This window comes from Poeciliopsis prolifica, unplaced genomic scaffold (assembly GCF_027474105.1).
Source record: "Poeciliopsis prolifica strain line A6 unplaced genomic scaffold, Auburn_PproV2 SCAFFOLD008, whole genome shotgun sequence".
NCBI classification, from domain to species: domain Eukaryota; kingdom Metazoa; phylum Chordata; class Actinopteri; order Cyprinodontiformes; family Poeciliidae; genus Poeciliopsis; species Poeciliopsis prolifica.
In genome coordinates this window covers 4,306,383-4,332,569 of record NW_026562383.1, presented here as the reverse complement: position 1 = coordinate 4,332,569, position 26,187 = coordinate 4,306,383, and the positions used below count along the sequence as shown (strand labels likewise).

At 40.3% G+C, this 26,187-nt stretch overlaps 1 protein-coding gene across 1 annotated transcript; it reads left to right on the top strand.

Moving 5' to 3' along the window:
* Positions 1–369: 369 nt before the first annotated feature.
* On the top strand, positions 370–26,013 carry LOC129362163 (amyloid beta A4 precursor protein-binding family B member 1-interacting protein-like). The gene is made up of 13 exons (XM_055033551.1): positions 370–424; positions 4,501–4,560; positions 7,271–7,355; positions 8,892–9,097; positions 10,310–10,381; positions 10,460–10,619; positions 10,697–10,818; positions 10,885–10,956; positions 11,055–11,198; positions 14,671–14,781; positions 24,327–24,425; positions 24,499–24,583; positions 24,704–26,013. The coding sequence occupies exons 2-13, from the start codon at positions 4,501–4,503 to the stop codon at positions 24,751–24,753; spliced, it is 1,266 nt and encodes a 421-aa protein (XP_054889526.1). The 5' UTR covers positions 370–424; the 3' UTR covers positions 24,754–26,013.
* The last annotated feature ends 174 nt before the right edge of the window (positions 26,014–26,187 follow it).

The following is a 26,187-nucleotide window of genomic DNA, read 5'->3' as shown; positions in this document are numbered from 1 at the left end:
CCACACACACACGCACACGCATACACACACACACACACACACACACGCACGCACACGCACACACGCACACGCACACACACACACACACACACACACACGCACGCACGCACACACACGCACACGCACACACACACACACACACACACACACAGAGAAAGAAAGCTGCACACAGGGGTGAAGAAATGCCTGAGCCTATATGTGGTGCCGAAGCACATGTATGCAACATGTTTAGAAAAAAAAACAACAACCTAAACCTCACAGGGTTTTACTAGAGAAGTTTGATCTACTTCCTGATTTCTCAGGAAGTTCAGTGAATATGTGCTAGAAGTCATGTGAACGCGTGGTTACATTATAAAAGTGACCTGTGGGCTGAACATCAGTCACACTCACTCAGTGGTGATCGCATGTGTGACGGGCAGAAGAGGTAAGAAGGTTACAACTATAGTTAGCAGAGATGTGTGTGTGAGTCTTTTCGGTTGATTTTTAACTGCATGTTGCATTTATAAAGTCGTATTTGTTGTTTGCAAGTTTAATTTATGCAGATGCAAAGCAAAGATGCGTAGTGTAAAACAGCAACACCTGCTATCTGTTTGCACGACAACGAAAAGTGACAATTTCTTCCGTGACCGAATGGGCTTCAGCGGGTCTGAGTGAAACGCCGGCCTTCAGCGTCACACAGCGGACGCCACTTGAAGACTCATCGGGCCTTTTCTGCGAAGCAGAACTCTTTCAGGTCCATCAGACCTTCTAAGAGTTAAATACCAGAAGATCCACGTCAGCCTCGATCAAATCAAACACATGCGTGCTCACAGGAGCCAACACATGGGACGTGCAACTAATTAGGAGACACCATGAAGCCACAAAAAAGGGATCAGACATGACAGTCGCCTGTCAGCAGTTTGCTGTCGTCGTGTTCCTTCCAAGCGCAACAGTCTTGATGAATCGTTTTCTTACCCGCGGTTTGGGTTGAAGTCGATTGTTTTACGTGCCCGGCGGTGTTGCAGCAGTTCCTCGTTGTGTTGACGCGTGAGGTCGACGCCTCCCACCGAGCGACTGCTGACAGGCCTGATGAGACGGTGGCATCGTACGACGCCCGTGGGTTTGTCACCAGTCACGCTCAAGAACTCCATTTATTCACGCGTTTATTCACTGAACGTGGCTCTTCAGCTGAAAAACAGCAGAGGACAGAAATCCAATCTTGATTTCCACATCTGGCGCATATTCGGATTGTTTTTCACTTTCATGTGAAAACAAGACTTGGCATCTGAGGCTGTGTACCTGTTCCCCTTTACTGTATTATAACAAATGGCTAGTCTTTTTAGCCGAGCTTATACATAAGGAAGGACAAATGGAACAGCACAGTGTGGTTTTGCTCAGTTTGTCTGTATTTACAGTGGATAATTTGCCTTTTGTTTAGAAATGATGAGCTGCTTCTGCAGAGAAAAATCCTAGATTTATACACCGCAAAGACTAAGAGACGGTTTCATTTATTGGCATTGTGTAAATTTTGGATAATACAAATATTTGTTAGTAAGTCATCATGAAGACATTGTCTGAAATGGTATAAAATACCGAGGACCCAAAATTCCAGCCAGATGCAATCAGTGATCGTTAAAAGATTTCTGACAGCGGAAAAGCAGGAAACCACCAGCAGCAGATTCAGGAGCCGCTGAGGAGGGAAGAGATAAGTTAGTGGCCGACGTGAGATAAGTTTCAAAGAAACTGAAAATTGAAGCCGCTAACCTTCTCAGAAACCCCAAGAGTCTGAAATTCAGCTCCTCCGCAGTGGCGCGATAAACTGGTGGCGACGTCGACACAAGACGTGACATTGACATACAGCGTGGGGCGAATGCTCAAGGACAGCCACAGGGTTCACAGTGTCAGAAACGAGAAATGGGTCGATGAAGTGTAGTGCTTTAACCAAAAGTATTGAAATGACAAGAGGTCATTTTTGACCTCAGTGGGGAAAGAAGAAGGTTATAGTTCAAAAGATATTTTAAAATGAGCCGAAAAAGATCGGCACTGATCCGGGACTCCTTTTTACCTCACAGTTGTTTGGCTGAAGGGTCCATTATGGGCCAGATGTTGTGGCCAACAGCAGGTTCAGGAGCCTCTGAGCAGAGGCAGGTGACTGGAGTTTGATTAAACAGAGCTGGTGCCAAAGTGGGGTGCAGGTCGTTGTCATGGAATCTACCTTAAAGTCCAGGTTCTTTGTGGATAATATGAGAGCATCTGGAGAAATAAAAACTAAAACTGAAACAAATTGGAAGCAGCAGCACGACAGCGACCCGAAACATACCACTGAATCCAACAAGAACTGGCTGAGAAATAATATTTTGTAAAAATAAATAAAGTTAAATGAAGGTTAGTTGAGAGTTTTAGGACCGTGCGCGTTGAACTTCTTCAGTCACATACAAAACCAATGTGTAAAGTCAAAACGCGGGTGCACCATGGCTGTCTTTTTTCGCCGTTTCCCTTCTTTATATCTCCTGCTTATAGTTTCTATAATCTCTGCCTTTAAAACCCTCTCTGCAAAACGTTCCCCAAGTTGGCAGCCACAGAAAGCTCATTCTTCAGTTTGCTTTTTGAAGTCAATCCACATGAAAGGTATATTTTTGATCCTCGGAGCTGGCAAGACGGTGCCTCCATATGGAAACACCCAGACGCCGAGTTTTGTGAAGCCTTGTCCACTTCAATAAAACCTTTCAGCAGGAATAATAAATGCAAAGTATTCCGTGCCCTTTCTGCAGAAGCTTAAGTGAAGGCATTTGGACAAGGTGTGAGGATAGAAATCGACGCGGGACACCATCTAGTTTGATTCTGGGTTTATTGGGGGTGAAGCACACTGGCCGGCGATTAAAGGCACTTTGTGTTTGTTTACAGCCGGAGGAGCATGGAAACCATTTCTGCTCTGCTTCTTTACAACTCTGCATCATCCGCTCCGGAGACGCAGAGCGTCACTCAAGTAGCCGAACGTTCTGTGGTGGTACCAGTGTGATTCGAAAGAACAACTTTAATTTAAAACCACTAATTTAATTAAGATGAAGCACACAGGCCCGCGACAGATGAGGCTTGAGACAATCTCACCAAATTCAATTTCATTCTAATCAATAAAATATACCATGTTAAAACGACTCACATATTTAAATAACAGTGATGGCTCAAGTCAAGGATGGCAGTGTAATTCAGGGTAGTGACCTAAATAAAAACAGCAAACAAAACAGCAAAACTAAAGGAAATTGTGCAGCAAATCAGAAGAGGACCACAACCCGGAAAGTCCACCACCAACACCAAATAGCTGGCCTTTCCTGTCAAGATAAAACAGATATTCAAATTAAATGAGTCATTTCATATTTATATCATTCAGTCCACAACCAATCAAGCAGCAATTAGGGATCCGTCCTGGCAATTTACACGGGCCGCCAGAAGAAGGATCGATCAGCGCGCATACTGCCACGTTCCCTGTGCGTGCGTGCGTGTGTGTGTGCGTGCGTGTGTGCGTGTGTGCGTGTGTGTGTGTGTGTGTGTGTGTGTGTGTGAAGAAAGAGATTAAACTCAAACCGTTTCGATTTTCGGTGCTTCTTGCCTGAAACTAATTTTAAACTGAACTGAAAGTGGCAGCACGTTTTCAGTTCAGGATGTGCTTTTTGCTTTGTAAACTTGTACCTATTCTTTGTCAGCCTTTGCAAAAAAGTATACATATCCCTTCCATTTTCACTTTTTTCTTATTAGCAGACACAAACATTAGTTCATTTTATGCATAACAGACCAACACAAAGCGGCGTATATTTGAGAAAAAGACAGTAAATGACACACTGTCAGTATTCTTCTTTTTACAACTAAACCCTTGTCAAGTGAGCATTTGTCTTTTGTCTCGTATCACCAATGCACATCTGGAAACTGGCCTTCCTACCTGTTTGATTGGCGTGGCGGTGTCAACGACAACAACAACAATCATCTTATTGCCCCAGAGTCTCAATTAGACTCAAGTTTGCAGTCTGACTTGTGTTGGAATCCAGACCAAAGCAGAGTCGAATCACTTTACAAACTCTTTAAAATCATATTCAAATAGTACAAGTACCTGCTCTTGTATTAGTATTATATTTACTTAATACATTTGGGCAGCTTGTGCAGGGATTCAGGCATACAAACTGGAAATGTTTTGCGCGCCTTCAATACTATAAGCAAGGACTCTTTTGGTTCCACATTCCCATGTACATGCTCTGAAAGCACATGGACTCTGACTTCTGAGGTCGACTCATTGCACTCAATTGCATTGAAGAAAATCAGAGTAAAGGGGGTGCGTTGCAAACACAAATCACATTTTTAGACTTTTATGGTGATGCCTGTTGGTCCGCCATATCAAAACCCCAATGAAACAAAAGTAGGTTCTGGGTTGTAATATAACAAAATGACAATTTAAAAAAAAGTTCAGTTGATATGAATACTTTTGCAAGGAGATGTACATTAAAAAAATTATAATTTTGCTACTTTTGGCAGATGGATGACATCGATGCTATGTTTAGTGACCTGCTGGGAGAGATGGATCATCTCTCTCAGGTAAGTTTCTTTGTCTTTGTCTGAATGCTAATATATTAAACGAGCTAGCTGGTGGAAGGCTGTCGGTTTGATGCAAGTCAGTCAGCATATTGGTACCATTGGAAAGAAATGGACAGAATATGCAAAAATTTGGAAAAACGACGGCAGCAACCCAATTATTTTGTTTCTTTTATATTTTTTTTTTCACTGTACATCGCATTACGTTCATTTACTTAAATTGTTGAATCAATAAAGAAAAAAATACATTAATACATTAAAAAGAGGCTTTCTGATAGTTTGACAGCAGCATCAAAGTCCCAATCTGCAACAAAGACTTTTTCCTACATAATGCTGTTGAAACAGTAATTTGAGAAAGTGAAAGCAGCTTTCATTAAAAAAAAAAACATCTTGTAAGCATGGAGGGAGATCAGTAATGCTTTGGGCTTGTATTTCAGGCAGCAGCATATTATCTGTTTAAGTAATAATATAAACCACCAGAAAAGCACTGGGATTATTTTGCTTACAATCCACAGAGCTGGTAAAATCAAGAGATTTATTATTATTATTATTATTATTATTATTATTTATGTTAAAGTCCAATAATGTCTAACGAGAAAGTATTGTGTTTGGGCCTCCGATTTACTTAAATGTGTCAATTAACCTGTGAGAAGTTTCAGAAGCCATGACATCATCATCTGAACTTTCTCTCATTGCTTAAAGAGACAGTAATTATTCTGAATGGAAACTTTTGACTTTGAAGACATAAATAAATACATATAAATCTGACACATTACTTCTCTCGTTATTGTAATATTTGGCAAACAGCAATATATATTTTTTAATTCTAACAGACTTAAAACAAGAGGAGTTTGGTCTGGTTTAAGGTCAGACATGGAGGAAAAAGAAGTGTTTGTCTTTTTTATACGCATGTAAACGTCTGGTTTTAGCTGTAGGTAAGGTTTTGCAATTGACTGCAGACAAGGAGGAACTACACATGCAGGCAGCACAATGCTTAATGCTCCGTTTGCATTAAGAGGCGCTCACTCCAAGTGTTGACTTATTGGAGATGCCCACCGCACTATTCAGATTTTTATTAGCAAAAAACAAAACAAAAAAGCAAAAATATTAAATGCAAGGAGGTTTGTGATTGTGACGATTCATGGACATGAATGATCTGATGAGACAATGTTTCCCCGATGTTTTGGTTGGTTTAAATTCACCAACATTCTTGTCAATGTCTGGCCAAATGATTCCTCTTCATTCTTACAGATAACCTAACTGATCCCGATGAATTCATCATTTCTTCAGGATCTCTTGATTTTCTTAACTCGTCTGTTGCTGTGTTTCAGGCTCCTGAGCATCAGCAGATCGGTTTGTTTCTGACTGATGCCTTCGCCTCCCGTAAAATGAGCTGCAGCCTCACATGTTTATGGCTCAGCTCGGTTAAAGGGGCAATCCCACAGAACCAGATGCCACTGATAAATGACTTTGTGTCTCAATAAAACTGTGCTTCAAGATTTAAAGGCCTTGCAGCCGTTTCTTCTGCAGACGCTCTACTTTAAGTGTCACCTGAACGGTCAGAAGACGGTTCCTTTTCGGCGCTGAAATCCACGTTTGGGGAATCAGTTCGTCACGCGACATTCACCGCGTTTGCCCAGATGATATCAGATTACAGCAGGCGCTCTAATGTTTGGACCGAAGCCGCTGCATGTGGGTAGGACATCAGGCTGCAGAGACGACGTAAACTGCTCATCATAAAAACTGCAGCTTTCGCCAAGAGCATTCTGATGTCATGGAGACTCAGCCTGAGGCACATTTTACCATTCTTCTTCTCCAGTGTCTGCATAGAAGCTGGAAACGAGAACAACGCAGAGACAAGGATCAGTCTACAGATCATATCAGACTGACTCACACTGATAGTTTGGAGCAGAATCATAACTGCAAAAGCAATTTCAAACAAGAAAGTGTGACTGAAAAGGATTTAAATTAAAGTGCAAACATCTCCATTGTTCTATTAATGATCTGCTTCAATTGATTTTAAAGAAACGGAGCATTAAGTGATTTAAACTCCAGTCTTGCCTTTGCCGGTCACTTCCAAAACTGTAAAATCACAAACTACATCAACAGCCAAGGGAATATTGTTGAATGCCAACGATATTCTCAAACGCACCACTGTTGCAACATACATAAAAACATGCTCAAAGCTTTCAAAAAAGCTTTTAATGTACCAGACAGGTGCATGGATTAATCTCATGCTACTCTATGCAAGCATTCCATCTTCACTGATGAAGATTTACTCACCTCAGCATGCTGAATGCTTCAAGGGGCTCCAACCGACAGCAGCTCAACCCATTTTTTGACAAAATAAAGCTAATGGTTATTGGATTACTCTAAGGCTTTCACCCACTGCAAAAACAAAATCATAGCACATATTTTTCTTCTAGTTTCTTGTGCAAATATCTTAGCACACCTGAAATAAGACAAAAGTAGCTTAGAAGTAACTTTTCAGCAAGAAATAGGAGCTTGTTTGTAAGTCAATAAAATACCTTAATATTGATGAAAAAGTATTAATTCCACTGGCAGGTTTTTTTCACTTGCATCAACAGGTTTATCCCATGTTACGAGTGAGTTCAAACATAACTAACTAAACTTTCAGTGTTCTGTTAGTCCTCTGGTCTTGTTCAGTATTTAATTTGAACCCTGACCTCCGGCCCCCCCCATGTCTCTGCAGAGTCTAGAAGAAGCCACAGTTTCATCAGGAGTGGATGCGACTCCGCAAGAGAGCTCTTTCTCCATCGGCTTCAACGACTTGAACGGCAAGTTCTCCTTCGCCCTCGACTGTTTCGTCTGAGGCAATGGTAGATTTTTGTCCAATTGCTGATAGTTTATGAAATCAGAGTAATTTTAGCCAAATTGAGATTTTGTTGTGAAAACTCACAACAGAATCCCTGATTCAAGATTAAACGCATAAAAAGAATCGCAAAGAAATGTATTAATACGAGAAGGAGGAAGTCTTTTTCACTCTTATTTTTGAGCTTGCACAGTTTCAGCCAGGTCATATCATGAGCATATGCATGAGGGGCAGATAATGCTGTATTCATTTCCTCCCGCGTTAGCAACAGTTATCTCTCCAAGGAAAAGCATGCAGCCCTTATCGCCTTTCATCCAAATGAACTCTCATGCCAGGACCCGATGCTAAAAATAACGCACATAGATGACGTGGTGAAGAATGTTGGCAGAGCAGGTCCGAAGTCAATCTCTTTTCAGGACTCAATCTCCTCAAGTGCAATCGAAATTAGTTTCGATAAAAACTACCAGAGTCTTGTTTGTTTTTTCTCTTTAAATTTTTTTTAATTTAGCTCATCTGGGAATATGTTTCCAGATGTGTTTGTTTATTATTAATAATAATAATAATAATAATAATAATAATAATAATAATAATGGAGGAACTGGTTCCGGTCTAAGAAAGGAATTCAAATAATAGATTTTTTTCTTTTACAAAAAATCTGATGTTTTTTTTTTTGACAAACGCATTTGGCAGAGTCAGATTACTAAAAACATAGGGAAATTAAAAAAAAAAAAAAAAAAACTCTAAATGTTTCAATATTCAACCACAAACTCCACGTATCATCACAGATGTCATCTCACAGACAGCGTGCCAGAAAACCGCCACTGTGTTCGAGGAGAAACCTCAGGGCCGACACGCCGACCACGCCACGACCTTGTCGTCGTCAGAAAATTAAGCGTGAAAGTGTTTTCCGACGTCGACTAATGTTTCAAAACAAATGTACGGTCTTCCTCTTCCTCTAACTAAACCAACGTGGCTCTCTGGGAGCAACATTTTGCCCACCCTGGCGTCAAAAGCAAATTGCTGAGCTAACTTGCAGCAGCTGTGGGATTCTCTCCCAGTTGAAGTCCCTCGTACTTTACAGAATCTTGTAGGTTAGAAATAACAAAAAAAAAAAATTAATATGCTGTTTGGCAGTTAAAGGTTTTAATAATAAACACACCATTAGGCCAGGCTTAGCGATACTAGCATTCACTGGTAGCACAAAGCGTATTATCTTACTGTGGTGACAGAATGTGTAAAGCTGTAGTACTGTCTTGGCCAGGGGCGGGCAACTCCAGGCTTAGACAGTTGCTGGTCTCCTGCAACTTTTAGATGTGTCTCTACTCCAACACACCTGAGTGAAATAACGAGGTCAGTAGCAGAACTTTGGAGAACCCTGACTGCACTTAGGAGGTGATCCAGCTATAGGATTCAAGTGTGTTGGACCAGGCAGACGTCCAAGAGTTTGCAGGACAGCGAACTTCCTAAAAAGCTTTCCTTTAACAACTGCATCCCTCTGCAGAGTCTCTGAATGAGCTGGAGGACCACGATCTGGACGCTCTGGTGGCCGATCTGGAGTCAAAGTCCACCGATCAACAATCTTCCGCACACAATGACAACAGCAACCCAACAAGAGATGGAACCCCACCACCTGCCGTTCCTCAGGAGTCCGAGCCTGTGGTGACCTTTCCTGTGGTCACCACTCAGTCATCAAGAGCCGTGAAACTGGTAGGACTCAAACGCTTCACAGGGCACTGCACACGCAAAACTATTTAAACATGAAAACTTTTCATTTTTTGTTCAAAATGGCTCAACACTGAGATGCTCCGTAGACGTCTGGGAAAACGTACACAGACATGTGATGTAAAACTTTTCTTTTTTTTTTTAAATGTCTGGAATTGATTTTAGATGCCAGAAGTTTAAATGTCGATGTGTTTTAGCCACCATGGATCTGCACAAAAAAATAACATCTACAAGCCTTGAACTTGGAATCTGTCAGGAGTTCATGGGTTTGGTTTTGCTTTTCATTTTACTGAACATTATGTTTTAGTTCGCTTTAGGATAGCCCTGCGTGGTCTTCTCAGTTTCAGTATTTGATGTTATTTAGTGAGATTAGAATTGCCTCGTTGTTTTCCTTATTTTCAGTCCTTTATAGTGTTTCTAGTTTGAGTTATTCTTTAGTTACTGTAGGTTCTGTTATTCTTGTATGTCTGAGTCCATGTAGAGCTTTCTTCAGTGATTATAGTTTATTTTTATTTAATCCTTCTACATATTCCTTATTTCAACCTCCCTTAGTTATTTTCATCTCCCAGGTTCAGTTATTTTTAAATGTCTGAGTTCAGGTATACTTTTCTTTAGTAGTTCCAGATATTTCTTGAGTCCTTCTTGTGTCTTTGACAGATATGTTTGGTCCCTTTGGGGCTCGAAGGCGGGGCTAGGCCCAACCAGGTGTTTTGCGCAGCTGAATGGTTGCCACGGGAGATTCAAGGATTTCTAAAACATGTGTATGCATGAATCAAACACTCCAGATGTGTTTTTGATGAGGAAACATCATAACGTCTGCAACAGACTGGCGACTGAACCCCGTCTCTCAGCCGGAGCGTTAGCTGGAGAAAGACACCGGCACCTCCCGACCCCACGAGGGACAAGAGTGTTAGAAAATGGATGGATGGATAGAATGATATGATGATATGAAGTTAAACAATTTTATTTAATGTAATACTGCTGGAGATATTAGCAAACACCTGATAGATCTGTGAATCTGGTGAATTCATCCTCCAAACTGCTTCTCACTCCTAAGAACAGCTGGAAGTAGCATAACGGAGAAACGACACGCTGAAGGCAAAGTGTCAGAAAGAGCGGGAACTTCTTAAAGAGGCAGAGGCCACAGCATCACAGCTCTCCCACCGTTGTTCTGACGCTGCAATTCATCCTTTCCAGAATGAACCCCAGACGAAGGCGGATAAAATTAAAGTGGCTCTGGAGAAACTGAAAGAAGCCAAAGTGAGGAAGGTAAACTCAGCGCTCACTCTCTCACTTCCACCCTGCAGTAGCACAGCTCAATTAAACCAAGCACTCTGCCCCTTGTAGTTGATTATAAAGGTGCTGATGAGTGACAACAGCTCTAAGACGCTGATGGTGGACGAGACGCAGACAGTCAGGGACGTTTTGGACACTCTGTTTGAGAAGACACACTGTGAGAGCAGCATTGAATGGAGCCTGTGTGAGACCAATCCAGATCTGCAGACTGGTGAGACAACCGGCACGCTCCGAACATTCGAGCACGCAGGCGCTCATTCAGGCAGCGTTGTCCTCAAATTGTCTCAGAAAGGGCCTTTGAGGATCACGAGTGTCTCGTGGAGCCGCTGTCTGCTTGGAATCGGCACAGCGAAAACAAACTCTACTTCTTGTCAACGCCTCAGAAGTACATGATGTTCACAGAGCCTCAGGTAAAAGCCCCCTCTTTGAGAAACACCTGAATGCATTACCTACCCTAATCCTCATCCAATGTGCAGATTTTTTACTTGTGGAAGAAGAAGAAATCTAGCAGCGATATGAATAGCCAGGCCAAAGAGCTTCTTATCAAGGTTGGTTATGGTAAAACCGAACTGGTCTTCTCTCATCACGCATTTTAACTCAGTTATCCAAGAATTACCTTTGCGTTGCTTCTCTTTTCTTACAATAGGAGCATTTCGGAGGTTCCACTACTATTGTCCCTAATCTCGAGGGCGTGTTACACCTAAAAGAGGATGGGAAGAAGGTCTGGAAACCTCGCTACTTCATGCTTAGGGCCTCTGGGATCTATTACGTCCCCAAAGGAAAAACGAAGGTATGACACAAAAAGGAAAGAAACTAAAAGGAAAAAGCTAACCCTTTTGAGCTTTATATCATGTTATAATGTAATTCGTTCATCAAAAACATACCTGTAGTGTTGTCTTGATTCTTTCACGCATATTTGAGAAATCCTTGAATCTCCCATGGAAACCATTCAGCTGGCCAAAACGCCTGATTGGACTTAGCCCCGCCTTCAGAGCTGCAGGTTCCAAACCTCAGAGCTTTTGCCTCACAGAACAGCCCTCCCTCACTCAGCTCCTTCAGGCTAGCCAGGAGTAATTAGCAAACATCTGGTGGAACTGAGTATCTGCTGAGTTCATTACATGAGCTACCTCTCGCTGAAACATTGGTAAAAATGTTGTTAAAGGGTTAACAGAGGAGCCATGTCGTGACGACTTCCTGAAGGCGGAGTTTCAGAAAGGGCAAGACGGCCTCTATAGCCCAATTTCAAGACGTAATCAAGAAGTAAAAGTCCTTTTAAGTAACATCTGGAACATATAGCATTTTATAACAATTGATGGTGACATAGTTACTTAATTATGATTTTTTAAAAATTGCATTATGTGCCCGGAAAACACATAATACTGCTCCTTTAAATCTAACCTCAAGAGTATAAACACACATCATTATTTATAGCACTGGTGAAAAAGTGCTTCAATCATGTTACTGCATTGCTTCTAAACGATTTAAGAAGCAAAGTGAGATCCAGGCGGTTCAAATTGAAAGCAGTGGACTATCTAATCATTTGCAGACGGGTCGGAGCATGCGGATGTGTGTTAACTCAACACTTAGAAGGGACGACATCAGCATTGACCTTGGAGAACTGACTGAAGTCTACTTTTCTGCAATAAGATTATTGACAACAGGAAAACATTTAGGACAGCTAAAAACCTCCTCAACATCTCAAGTTGCCAAGAAATATCACTCTCTCCGAACAGAATGAAGCAGCATTATTTATTCTGGCTGGATTGCATCTGACCATATAACAAGTTGTTGAAGGAGGCTCTTTCGACAGATAGGGGCAGGGGAGGAAGTGGAGAGATATTTGACTATAATGCGCAGCCCCATGTTTGCTGAAATCTAAACATAGCTTGTGTGAAACACCTTGCAGAAACTATTAAACACAAGAGGCGAGAGTTTATGATCTGGGCTTGCTTTGGCTGACTACTAGCTTCCCCGAACTTCGAGTCTCGGTGTTTAGCAAAAGATGAGTCAGGCTACAATGAAATGTCCCCAAACTTGGCGGGAAATCTACAAACAGAATGGCTGGAGATGATGACTCAGCGTGATGCAGTGAGACAGTTAAAGCCCAGATCTCAACCTGACTGACATGCTGTAGTGGACCTTATCGGGACGTCGAGTGTAGAGAAGCAAATACCCTAAAAACTGCATGAATTGCTGTTGTAAAGAAGAGTCGGCAACAATTTACTTCACAACAATATGAAAGACTAACAGCTGCCGGTAGTTTTTGCTCCTGTTGGTGGTTGGTATAAGCCACTGCTCTTAAATCATAGTTTTTCCACTTTAATTTAACTTTTCTAATGTGAATAATTACAACCTGCAAGCTGCTGACTGTTTTTCTGCTCTTTGGGTTTGAGGCTGAACTAATTTTAGAGCCTGGTGAAGAGCAGATCATTTTTGATATGCTGACGTGTAAAACTGCAGAACCGACGCGACGTGACATTTTCATGACGTGACTGTGTCGAGTTTGAAAGTAATTTGATTTAGAACTGGGTGTTTGCAGAAAACAATTGCAAACTCTCAACCCCCACGTCCAAAAATCTTTGAGATCGTTGACGAGCAGATTTAAGGTTTCGGTTTAACAGGGACTCTCGCTGTTGTGTCCTTGGGCAAGACACTTCACCTGCCTTACGTTGCACCAACGGCAACTGTGGCTACAGTGTAGTAGCTCGTCGCCATCAGCGTGTGAACTGAACCAGTAAAGCGCTTTGGAGTCCTCTGAACTTGATTCCATTTGCCATATTTTCACATGATCAGGCAGTCTTTCTTATGCGCTGATACGAGACTCTATTTAAAATATTTTGTAGAAAATTACACGAGTTGTGAAAAAAACGACTGAAACTCATTGCTAAGAGAGATAAATAGCAGCCAGTCAAAATGCTTCATTTTCAGGAAGTCACTAGGTATCATATTGTCACCAACAACCCCGTGTTAGTTGATGAGGGTAAATCTGTCAACATTATGATAAAAAAAATAAGAAGAAAAGTTGTAAGGTTTTAGACACTGTCCTTTGAACTGTGTATGTTAACTTGCTTTAAAATTAGATAATTTTAATATAATTCTTTAGACTGTATTGCTAAATATCAAGTTGCACCTAAAATTATTCAAATAGATTTACAAATAGATTCCCTTTGCTGAATTCAAAATTGTGTAGGTGCTTCCAAGAAACAAATTACACAGGAACTGTTAGATAAAAGTAACATGTCCAATATTTTGTCTAAGTTTATCCTACTTTCAATGAATACTCCATCGATATAAATGTCTAATATCTCCAGAGAAGAGATTCTTACGTTGTAACAACAAGACAATAAAAAGAAAAATAAAAACAAAACAGAGGTTATAAATGTTCCTACAAATACAGCTGACAGTTTTTTGAGTTCAGGTAGAAGGAGCAGAGACTGCACCACGTTGTCGGGGTAAAAACAGGAAACAATCACCGACCGCCAAGGGCCATGAGAAAGCAGGTGGTGAAAAACTAAACGTCGAAATACTTCTTCATTGAACTCCAAGACACACACATAAAACCACAAAAAAAACACAGTTCCAGTTTCCTCATAGCTCCATAAATGAGTCAAAGAGGTTTGGGGATTGTGTGGCACGCTGAATTAAAACTGAAACTTTTCAGGTCTGTGAACTAGCATGTCTCGCTTGCCTACAGTGAAGCAGTGAAGTGTGTGATGTACGGAGCTGCTGTGCTACGTCTGGTAGTGAAAAACTCCTAGATTTAATCTCGGGATTGCCAATCCAGGCAGAAAATGTCGTATTAGTTGTACGCTACCAGTTGGTTACAGAAGGCTTCCTACAACAGTGGTTCATAACCCCGACTCTCCAGTTCCATTAGTCACAGTGCATGTTTTAGGTGTTTCCTTGCTGCCACACACTTGACTTAAACAACTGAGTGATTACAACTGGCATTACAGAGGAGGTCATGCAATGATTTGAATCAGGTGTGCTGGAATAAAGACACACCTAAAACATAGAGAAGAGGAACACCTGAGGACAGGGGTTGGGAACTAATGTCCAAAGGCCTTTTCACATGAGGAGAAAGGTAAGATTCATCAGAATGCTATGAGAATGCAGTACCAGACCATGAATCATGTTTACTATAGCTCATGATAGTGAAAAGGTGCTGTGGATACTTGTCTTGAAGGAGTTGCGACATCCTTTGTACATCGTCCAACGTTTTCATCAATGCACACCCTAAACATTTCTGTCTCTTTCCAAAGTGTTCCACTGATCTCGCCTGTTTTGTTCGCTTCGAAAAAGTCAACGTCTACACCACCAGCAGCTACAAACAGAAATACCGAGCTCCCACAGACTTCTGTTTCCTGTTAAAGGTAAGGTGCTGTTCAAGATTTAAAGAACTCCTTTTCTCTTCAGGCGTATTTTTCTCTATGAAAAATACGTTGATCATGCACTGGCGGAAACTATATTTCTCGCCCTAGTGTAACATCACATCGCTACACACGCTCTTTTAGCTCGAGATAAATTGTTTAGATGAGCCACAAAAAGAGCTCCACAATTTTGCAACTTTTATGGTTTTTGGTTTTTTTTAATTTCAAGGAAATGTGCAACATTTACAGATGTGTTCCAAAGATCTGATCAAAATGTTTTTGTTAAGATGTGAAAACAGTGTTGGTATCTCAAACATTAAACTCAGAATCTCAGATGTAACGTTTTGTTTGAGAAAACGGATGAAAAATGAGTTTGGGGTTATTCTTATAATTAAATTATTTTTATTTTTTTTTTTAAAGGGCATATTTGCCATACAGAGGCCTTGATAAATAATTAAAATGGGAGGAAATGTTTTAAAATGTTCATGTGTTAAATTTCATTCAGATAAAGTGTCATTTTAAAAGTAATTAGAAGGTGTTTTGTAGTGGCAGTTGTTTGTGTGTGGGTTGATTATGGGGGGGGGGAGGCTGACATTGTGTTCCTTGGAGGGGGGGCTCACCCTTTCATACTTTGAAAACCCCTGCTTATATTATTTAAATATTAAAGAAGAATATATATTTCTGTCAAAACAAGATTATGTAGTCCCTGGTTATCAAAAGGGTTATTTTTTAAATAAACATTTACCTCAAGTTTTGTAGTGACCTATTAAAACTTTTATTAATCCGAACATATAGTTATTAGTAACCTCCGTATAACACTGGGATACAAAGGTTTTATCAAAGATAAAAGTTACTGTGTGATCTTTCTCTTAGTCTTAATTTAGACTAACAAATTCAAGATGAACTGAACAAAAAAAGTGCAATTCAACATGAAAAACTGTGTAGAAAAGGGAAAAAACAAGAACAATCCATGAAAGTATGAAAACAGAGAACTTAATCAGAAATCATTTCCGTTACAGGAAGAAATCAATTCTTAGATAAATAAATTGTAATAAATATGAAGCTTTTATGTTGTTGAGCTTATAGTTGTCTGCTTGTATAAAAGAGAGAAAAAGAGGCTTAGAAATGCCTACATCAGTTTTTTAACCAGCTTTATAGTCAGACTGCAAATTATGTTTTGTTTAGGACATTACTTATAGGCTTTGTTTGTCAACCTGGGTTTAATTCCCAGTCCTGGGAATCTGCTGCATGTCATTCCCCTTTATCCTCCCAATTTCCTGTTCAATCACTGTAAATAATGGCTACTAGAGTCTAAAACACTTTATTAGAGCCTATAAAACTTTTTACAAAATAAACAAATGGACCAAAAGTCAGAATATGATTACCTCCACATTGTGCTCGTTTCCTCATGTTAACAACTTTCTTCCATTTTCTCTTTTCCTACATAATTAACAGGTTATTTAATACACACACACATGCACACATCCCCTCCATGGCTGCTATCTTATCGTTGTGGGGGGTTTGAGTGTCCCAGTGATCCAAGCAGTTATGCTGTCGGGGCTTCATGCCTCTGGTTGGGCCACCCGATGCAGACGGGTCCAAGGTGAGGCACCAGACCAAGCGCAGCCCAAAGATGCCATATGATCAATAACCATTGGAACGGGTTGTACTCAACCATACAGGAGATCCTACCCTTACGGAGGCCCTGAGGTGCAAACCACTTCAGCATATTGAAAGCATGATTACAAATTACATAAGCGCCAAAACATGAATGAAGGCACTAAAACGTTGACGAAATGGATCAGGTATGTCCCAGTGGGAGACCTAAGAAATGGCTGATTGCTCTGCGGCTCGTTTTTACTTTGAATCGGAAGTTATTCTGTCTTTAACGTGTTTTTATTAATAAACATGAACGTTCTCGGTGATATTAACGCTTTCATTAATGTTGTTGTGCTTTCGTTCATGTTATAGAGCTTTTGTAAATGTGGTTTCAATTTGAACCTCAGGGCCACCGTACACCCTCCTCGCCAGGCTTGGCGCTTTCCCCCCTGATATGACAATAAAAATCCTTTAATCCTGAACAATATCAACAATTTGTGCATCGAGAAATACACTTAGCATACATACTAAGGTAAATGTTATTTAATTTGGTTAAGAATAATTATCGTACTATCAATAAATGACTTCTAATGCATGTTGTCAGTTGCCAGAGCAACAATAACACCTTTATCAGCTCAGAGGTTCAAACTGATGAAAAGTGAGGATGGATGCTCTCTGCTAAAATATTCCTCGCCATCTTCCATGTTCTTTCAGCAAACAGTGGAAACAGAGTTGTTTTTGGTTTCTCCACCATTGACCTGCTACTTTACCCGCCATTGAAAGTTTTATTAAAGTTTGTCTGCTAGTCTGCAGCTCATGTGACCAAAGCAGGCGAGGAGGTGAAAGGTTAAAACAGTCAACATTGTCTTGTTGGGAAACCCCAAGATCACTGGGAGTCTTAAAAGATACATTTGATTATTTTAGTTCATTTTTATCTACAAAGAGTGGTGCTGCAAAAGTCTGAACAATCGCAAACGGACTGATTAGTGTGAAAAGATGTTCAATATTATTTTATTTTAAACACTTATTGAATGCTGAAACACCGATTCATTGATATTTTAACAATTGAATTGGTTTTTATCAATGCAACCTGGCACAACATTCAGATTTTTGATCTGGGCCCAAATGGAAATGAGTTTGATGTCCCTGACATAAGACAAGAGAATCATGGACTATTTTGACTGTAAACAAGATATTTGGAGGTGGAATGATGTCACACCGCCAGCAAAGGGAGATTCTGTGATGTCACTGGCGATGCCGTCTGTGATGTCATCAACTGCAGAATTGTATGTAACACAATTCTGCATATTTGTCATTGCTCGCAATACTACTGACCAGTTCAGACGCTCGCAAACTCTGAGATATTTTATTGACGATTTCATTGATAGTGTTTGAGAAAATGTCTCAGAAAAGTGCAAGATCAACGATGATGGGATTTAATCCAAGGAGGGGAAACCACCAACACCCCAAGGCAGGAGCTCTACTGCCAACCCCGATAATATGGAAAGAGAGATCCATCGACTTAACGGCCTTTTGAACAAGGAAAAGGCCAAAAGGCTTTCAGTGAGAGAGAAACTGGAGGAAGAGCTCCAAGGGATGGAGTTCCAAGTCAAGAAGCAGGAGGAACTGAAAGTTGGCTATTTTGATCAGGCCTGCAGAGCGAAGGCCGAACTGGAAAGCCTGCAGAAGTTCAGAGACGTGGAAGTCCTGAAATTTGATGAGATCGCTTCTCAGGCTCAGATTGAAGTGAAAGATTTGGAGAAGGAAGAAATACAGCAAAAATATGAACAAGTGAGGGTCTCCTGCTCTCACACAGCTGAAGCTTTTATGGATGAACTTCATCAAGAGAAAGAGAAGAAAAAGGCCCTAGAGGAAGAAATCGCAATCCTGAAACAAGACCTGGAGCGATGCCAACAGGAGCTAAGGCAAGAAAAAGAAAATAATTTAGAAAACCTCTTAAAAATTAAGGAGCTGACCGACGAACTTAAAGCCGAGAGACAAAGTGCAGAAATCCTGAGAAAGCAAATAACAGAAGACAGGAGATTATATCTAGAGAACACAGAGGAGAAAAAGAAGCTCATCGACATACTGGAAATGAAAAACACTGTCCTGCAAAAAACATCAAAAGTTGAGATAAAATGCCTGCAGGACAAACTGAGCAACGTCATGGAAGAAGTAAAAAAAGTGGACATTTTGTATGAAGACCTCTCAATCAGATATGAAAGAGAAATCAGTTCACTTAAAAAATCAGCTGAACGAAACCAATTTAAAAGTTTTTCTGTGCAAAATATTGTTGAATCTTCGAACGATTTACCGTCAACCAACACGGCGAGTCCTCAAGAAGAAGAGGAAACATCAGTCGGCCATGTTGACCCGATTGATGAATCAAATGACAACATGGATTCAGACGAGGAACAACCTGGACAACCTGAACCACAACTAGAACCAGAACCAGAACCAGAACCAGACCCAGAACAAGAACCAGAACAAGAACAAGAAGCAGAACCAGAACAAGAACAAGAACCAGACCCAGAACAAGAACCAGAACCAGAACAAGAACAAGAACCAGAACCACAACAAGAAACAAAACCAGAACCAGAACCAGAACAAGAACAAGAACAAGAACCAGAACCACAACAAGAAACAAAACCAGAACCAGAACCAGAACAAGAACCAAAACCAGAACAGGAACCGGAGCAAGAACCAGAACCAGAACAAGAACCAGACCCAGAACAAGAACCAGAAGCAGAACCAGAACAAGAACCAAAACCAGAACCAGAACCACAACAGGAACCGGAACAAGAACCAGAACCAGAACACGAACCAGAACCAGAACAAGAACCAAAACCACAACAAGAACCAAAACCAGAACAAGAACCAGTACCAGAACCAGCACCAGAACCGGAACAGGAACCGGAACCAGAACCAGAACAAGAACCAAAACCAGAACAAGAACCAGAACCGGAACAAGAACCAGAACCAAAACCAGAACAAGAACCAGAATCAGAACCAGGTTGTTCTAAGGACTCTGACACCATTGAGAAAATCGTGACTCAAGAAGAAAGTGATTTTCAGGATATAGATGGTAAAAAGAAACCGAAAAAAACTATCTGGAAAAGAATAAAAAGATTTCTAGGTTTTAAATCAAAGAAAAAAAAAGAATTAGAAGAATAAGGAATATTAATTTGGTATTTATCAAAAACTTTATAGTTTCAAAGTTTTAAAACTTTATGGTTTTAAAACTTTATGGTTCTAAAACTTTATAGTTTTAAAGTTTTAAAGTTCTAAAACTTTATGGTTTTAAAGTTTTAAAACTTTAAAGTTTTAAAACAAAGTTTTAAAGACAGAACTTTGTCTTTAAAAAGACAGTTTTTCCCCCGATTGACAATAGATCCTCCCAACCCAACAGAAAAATGGTGGGCAGCACGGTGGCGCAGCGGTTAGCGCTGCGTCTTCACAGAGACCATCTGTGTGGAGTTTGCATGGTCTCCCCGTGTTTGCGTGGGTTTTCCCCGGGCGCTCCGGTTCCCCCCACACCCTCTAAAACATGCAGGTCAGGTCAGTTGGTCACTGCAAATCGTCCCCAAAACAGTTTATAAACTCCAACAATGTTCAGTTTTATTGTTAAACTTGTGAAATTAATTGGCATTTTCCCTCCATTTTCCAGGGGTCAGTTGAGAGAGTGGATAGAGGTTTGATAGTTTGGATAGCAGAGTTTGGATAGTGGTTATTTAGTTTGAGACAGTTAGTTTGGTGTTTGGAGAGTTTAGGAGAAAGAGAGAGATCGGAGATTTAGGAGCGTGTCTTTTCAAAGGCTGGAGAAGTAGTGTCAAAAAAGAGGAATAGTTTGAAACCAAAAACTGTGGAGAAATTGTTGTTTCTTAATAAAAATGCATGAAATCATCCAAGTTACACAAGCATTAGCCTATTCACTGCCCCCTCCCTAGTTCCACAAGCACTTTCACTGTCCTCTGCCTGATTAAGCCATTTTTCTAGAGCCACAGATAAACATTATTACACAACATGCCATATCACATGACACGACTATTTGGAGAAAAATTACACAGAGAATACATTCAAACAATATTTTATTGTACATATATGTATGTACATAATTTATGTAGACAAATTATTTCGTCCTACACCTTTTGTGACGTCATTCCCAAGAGCCATAATAGACAAATATTCAATGCATCACACGTGTTGAGATACAGCTGGCTGTGATTATACACCTGGCCAGTAGGTGGTTTCGTGAGCACATGAAGCTTCAAGAAATGAACCCTTTCTCGAACCATTTGGATCAAGTGGTTCAATGCCTCATGAGGCTTCATCTCACCATCACTAGTTTTCATACCAAACATGAAAAACGTGATTTAACACGTTTAGACTTTTTCAGGTTCCAGTTAATTAAGATTAGAGTTAAATCTGTACATGGAATTAGATGATAATTGTAATCATAATTTAATAATCTGGACCGTGAAGAAGCCCAAAGTTGTTGTATCTTTGATAAAACAGGTGTAGCACCTTCTTCCATTCTATGTAAAGAAACTAAAATGGAGGGTGCTGGGTTCCATGTACCTCCCGTACCCCAATTGTTGGGCGGCACCGATTACCTAATTTATGACAAATATGACCCAGAGAAAGTTTAGAATTTTAGGCGAAATGGTTCAGCCTAACTTTATTAAACTAAAGTGATAGGAAACCTATTAGTTAGTCACCCCTATAACTTCAAAGTTGAACAACCATTCAATAATATTTACAAAACATAAAAATAAGGCAAAAAATATGAAGACATTAATGTCCACCTTTTGATTCCAATGAACCAGAACACAACAACAGTCTTAAACAAATGTAACCCTGGCAGTTGGGTTACTCACGACCTCCAGGAGAGTGTGAAAAAACGTTGCAGGCCTGTTACAAAAACAAAGAGTTGAAGTCCCGAAGAAAAAACCAAAACATTGAGAGCGTTGCACTTCACAAAAACATTGAGAGCGCTGCAAATCCACTGGACTGTGTTCAGTGGATTGAAGTCCCTTGTCCAAAGCGGCTAGCTTCTTTAGCTTGAAGTGGCTAGCTCCTTTAGCTTAGCCGAACTCCGGACTACTCCCGTCTATCTCCTCTTTTTCAGTCCCTCTCGCGGCGACCTAAGTCCCTCAAACTTCTTCCGAACTTCGTCTTCTCCAGTGTGTTTTTTTCTCCCGTTCTCTATCGCTCAAATCTGTTTTCTTCTTCCTTTCTGATCGGTTCGCCTCACCCTCCGCTATTCACCATTTTTCTTCTCCTCACTCCTCTCCTTCTCTCTCCACCCTTCCCTTCTCTCCACCAATCAGGAGTCACGCCCCAGTCGGACTGTATTAATAACCAATCAAATGGCAAAGCCAAATAAAATCCCCTTTATATCGGCGGTTTTCAAAGTGTGAGGCGCGCCTCCCCTGTGGGGCGCCAAAGCACTTTAGGGGAGGCGGTGCAAGGGAAAAAATAAACCGAAGAAGAGCTATCCGCTTGCTGTCTACTGATGTGAGAGGAAAAAAATGGACAAATTTTTAGTAAACCTGCTCATTCCCTTCACTTCAACCTATCTCTGTGAATGTGGGTTTTCCGCTCTCGCAGAGATGAAAAGCAAATCCCGGTCAGGGCTGCTGGTTGATGATCTGCGGTTATACCGCTCCACAGCGCAACCCCGTATTAACCGGATTTGCGCATCAAAATGTTCCCACTAAAACGAAGGTGAGCTGAACAGTAATGTTGCCACTTTAGTTAAAATCATAAATAAAATGAGTTACATGATTCAGGACCGTGATAGAAAAGAAATGGTGCGCATAGCGTGCATAAATGTTTTTTTTTCCTTTGTATGCCTCCGCTCTTTCATACAGCACGTGTAGCGTAGTTAATCCTGCATTGTGTCTTTTTGAGGCAAGAAAAGCCAAACAACAGCTGATGTGCAGATGATTTTAATGCACCTGCATTCAAATGGCAGAAAATAGTATCAATCAGAACAGTGTACTTTTCAGTCCCGCACAGCGCCTTCTCCCACGGAATCCGAACAGAAAGAGCGCAAGTGCGTGTGACTTAAGTAAAGTAACACATTTACTTTATGAAAATAAAAACAGTTGCATTAATAGTAACTGAGCCCAAACATGGACATATTAACCTTAAACAGTACATTAATGAAAACCAAATAAAATACCATAAATAGTAATGAAACATCACATACCTGCATTCAAATGGCAGAAAATAGTATCAATCAGAACAGTGTACTTTTAAGTCCCGCACAGCGCCTGTTCAACCATGAACAATACTATCTTCAGCACATGCACATACGATTTGTTAGCAATGTTTCATGTATAAAACAGCTAGCTAACTGTTAGCTACTAGCCTTAATTTAACAAAGGTTAATTTATACTACAATAACAATACACATTATTTTACAAAAAAACTGTGATAAAACCATCACTTAATACACTAACATACACTTATTAAACACAAAAACGAAACTTCATAACTTCTCCCACGGAATCCGAACAGAAAGAGCGCGACCGAGAGTGTGGGAAAACCTTTCACGGCCTACAATGGTATGATCCACTAATTTATATTTTTAAACTCCAAACTGATACTAGATATAATGACCCATGAACTAAATATGTTCAACAGCAACAATAATAATTCCCATTTCTATTTACAACACATGAAAGTTTAATAAATAATAATTTGGAGACAGGAAGTTACCCGCTGGATTACAATGGATCTGTCGTCCTTTCAAAATAAAGCTGCCGGTGCTCAGAATTTCCCATCGGAACACCCTCCCACTTAACAATCTATGTTCAAACTGGTCTTGTGGCAACAGCAGCTTATAGTAGTGACTGGCATTACAAGGACTTCTGATGACAACAGTTGCTGTTAAATATAATAAATCAGCTTCGTACCAATGAGTTACCACTTGGGGCTATTGTAGCTTAACAGATGTGCTGTATTCAGAGTTCACAGATGGATGTATTTTTAGCTTCCCCTCAGACTTCTTAAAGGTCCACATATGAAAACAGGCAAAGTAAAAGAGGAAGACAGCGCGCAAAATAAGGAACAGAGGGCAGTGAGGTGGTGCCCTATACCAAAGTGAGCCGAGGTGTCGAGGTGTTTCCGTAGTTTCAGCTGAAAGGATCCGACAGAGCAGCAAGAGGGCTGGTAACAATATGTGAAGTCAAATGTCAGGCTGCAAGTTTAAGAGGTCAAGCAGACATATTGTCTGGTTTTACACAACAACATGAACAGCAGCACAGCTTAAACTCTCTAGATATGGGTAAAAAAAAAAAAAAAACTATTTAATATCAAATTCCTTCTTTTTTTAAGTTTCAGCATGCCCACACTGCCCTCTGCTGGCTCTTTTTTTGTACTACTCGTTTAAGAAAATGATGAAACCAGCTTCAGGGCCTTATACAAGGCATAATGAAATACATTCATTGTTTGTGTAGCTCTAAATGAAAAATGTCAACCATGTCAGCATGCTCATCTCAGCTTGACCCAGTTTGGAAAATGAGGGGTTGCAGCAGAACAACCGAGGCCAGCGGTTCAATCAAACGCAGGCACATTTGCTGGGACCTTGATGTGTCAAAAGTCTTCAAATAAATCCACCTTTTATAGTGGCACAATCTCACGATGACAAATTGACGCAAGGCCAGAATACATTTATTCAGTGAGGGAACAAAAATCCCATTGAAAAACATCTGCTAAATAAACTATTTTTCGCTATAGTTAGTTTTTAAATTATTATTTATTTACCTAAATCATCCAAAATCTCGGGTCATCTCTTGTGCAAACTCCTCTTCAGCTCACCGTGCAGATTTTTCTGGTAAACCACTTCTGTTTTGGAACAGAAGTGGTTTTCAAATGCTCCAATGTGAGACTATGCTTCTGCAATAAAATATAAATACACTCAGAGGTTTTCCCTGTCTTAGCATCCCTGTATCCAGAAGGAGTCTCCCTACATCAAGGTCCTGTGCTGCGAAGACAAACACACGCTTCTGCTTTGGGTCAACTCCATCAGGATTGCAAAGGTCAGGTTCATCGCCACTCGCTGTGATGCGCACATTGTGTTGCGTGTTCACAGAACCTCTGTGTGTGTTTCAGTACGGTGCTGCGCTGTACAAGAACTATCAAGCTGCGGTGACAAGAGCATCCGCTCTGCAGATTCCCTACTCAGCAGCATGCAAAGGTGAGAACAAGAAACGGCTCTGCCCAAGCTAAATCCTCCAAATCTCTTTAGGTGTCGCAAATGTAGGGATACATCAATCAGGAAGGAACAACTTGTTGACTTTTTTATATTTCTCTGCAGAGAAATCCAACAGTGCTACCTCCCTGGAAGGCCCACACCCAAGTTCATGAGCCAAATTCACTGAAACTAAATCATCACCCGACACCTGACGTCTTCAATCCTCCTTCTGGACAAGAATATCTTTGAAACATACGAGAACTTCCTTAAGTACAGCATCTTACCTGGAGTTTGCATCACTTTGTAGGTCACATTTATTCACACCTTTGGATAAGATGTGGAAGAAAATGAAGCTTACAACAGTGGCGTTCGAATCTTTTCCTAGGAAGGCCCGAAACATCAAGTCACAAACTGTTGGGGGCCACAACAATTATTTCTTTATATATGAAAATTTTAAAGACAAGTCTTGTGTGCCTTTCTTTATTTTCATATTAAAAGCGAACATCGTAGACCTAAGACATAAGATGGGTTGTGTATAATGTGTTTATTTATAGGATACAATTACAATTTCCACATTTTTGGGATTAATTTTGTAGACTGAAGGAGGCTCTGGGAGTTTTTTTTATGCCTGCAAACTCTTAATATTTCTTTTGAAGCACTTTGCAACAAGGATTAATGTAGAATAATAAATGAAGATTGCTTGGAGTTAGTTTTTTTTTTTTTATTTTGTCTGAAAATGCAATCTTGGAAGATCAAATGAGTGTCTGGATAAACTGCCTTTGCTTTATACCAAATTTGTGGTTGGAGGATGTTCAAAATCACTTAGTGGGCCGCAAATTGTCCCTAGGGCGACACTTTGGACATTGCAGACCTCAAATAAACCCATTTTTATTTGCACTGGCATGACCTTGTAAGGTGCAAGGTCATGCATGTACCTCGTGGTCTAAGCATGACCTTGTATATAGGTCATGGTTGTACAAAATCAGAGAGGAATTTGGTGATAATCTCATTTAGACTACTGTTCTTGAGAAATCTTCTCGATTTGCTTCCAGTTTTCTGTTGACGCTTATTTATCAAAGGTCCCGTTTGGAAGCATTTTGGCTCCATCCAGTGATCACAGTGTGAATGACATATACATGTAAATACGATTCATGATTTTCTTCAAATAAAAACATGAATTTCAGGCAGTAAGGGGTTAAGAAACAATTATTTATGAAAAAAAAGTATAATAAGTGCAATCACTGTGAGTCCTGATGTGGACATTTGTTCAACTCCCCCGTTCCAACAAGACATCACTTCGTCTCTGAGGTTGGATCATAAAGAGACAGGGATCTTTGACTCTGTACAAACTTTGTACAAACGTTTTGCCAACGTGGCCAAAAATGTAAAGCTGAAAGTATTTTATGGGCCATCATGTTTTATCTTATTTTATTGTTTTTATTAAAGATGATTTAAGAAGGAGTTTGTCCCGGGTTTTTTTTTTTTTTGCAATCATTTTGCATTATTTAACCGACGAAAAAAAAAACTGGTTAGTATCTCGTCTTTTGTACTTTTTAATGTTGCTCCGATATAAAGGTAAACGCCATTTATGACAGGGATATAAACCA

Coding starts and splice junctions, on each gene's coding strand:
- LOC129362163 (XM_055033551.1), top strand. CDS start 4,501: ATGGATGACATCGATGCTATGTTTAGTGACCTGCTGGGAGAGATGGAT. Junction 10,382..10,459: donor AAGAAGCCAAAGTGAGGAAG/GTAAACTCAGCG, acceptor TGCCCCTTGTAG/TTGATTATAAAGGTGCTGAT. Junction 10,819..10,884: donor TGATGTTCACAGAGCCTCAG/GTAAAAGCCCCC, acceptor TCCAATGTGCAG/ATTTTTTACTTGTGGAAGAA.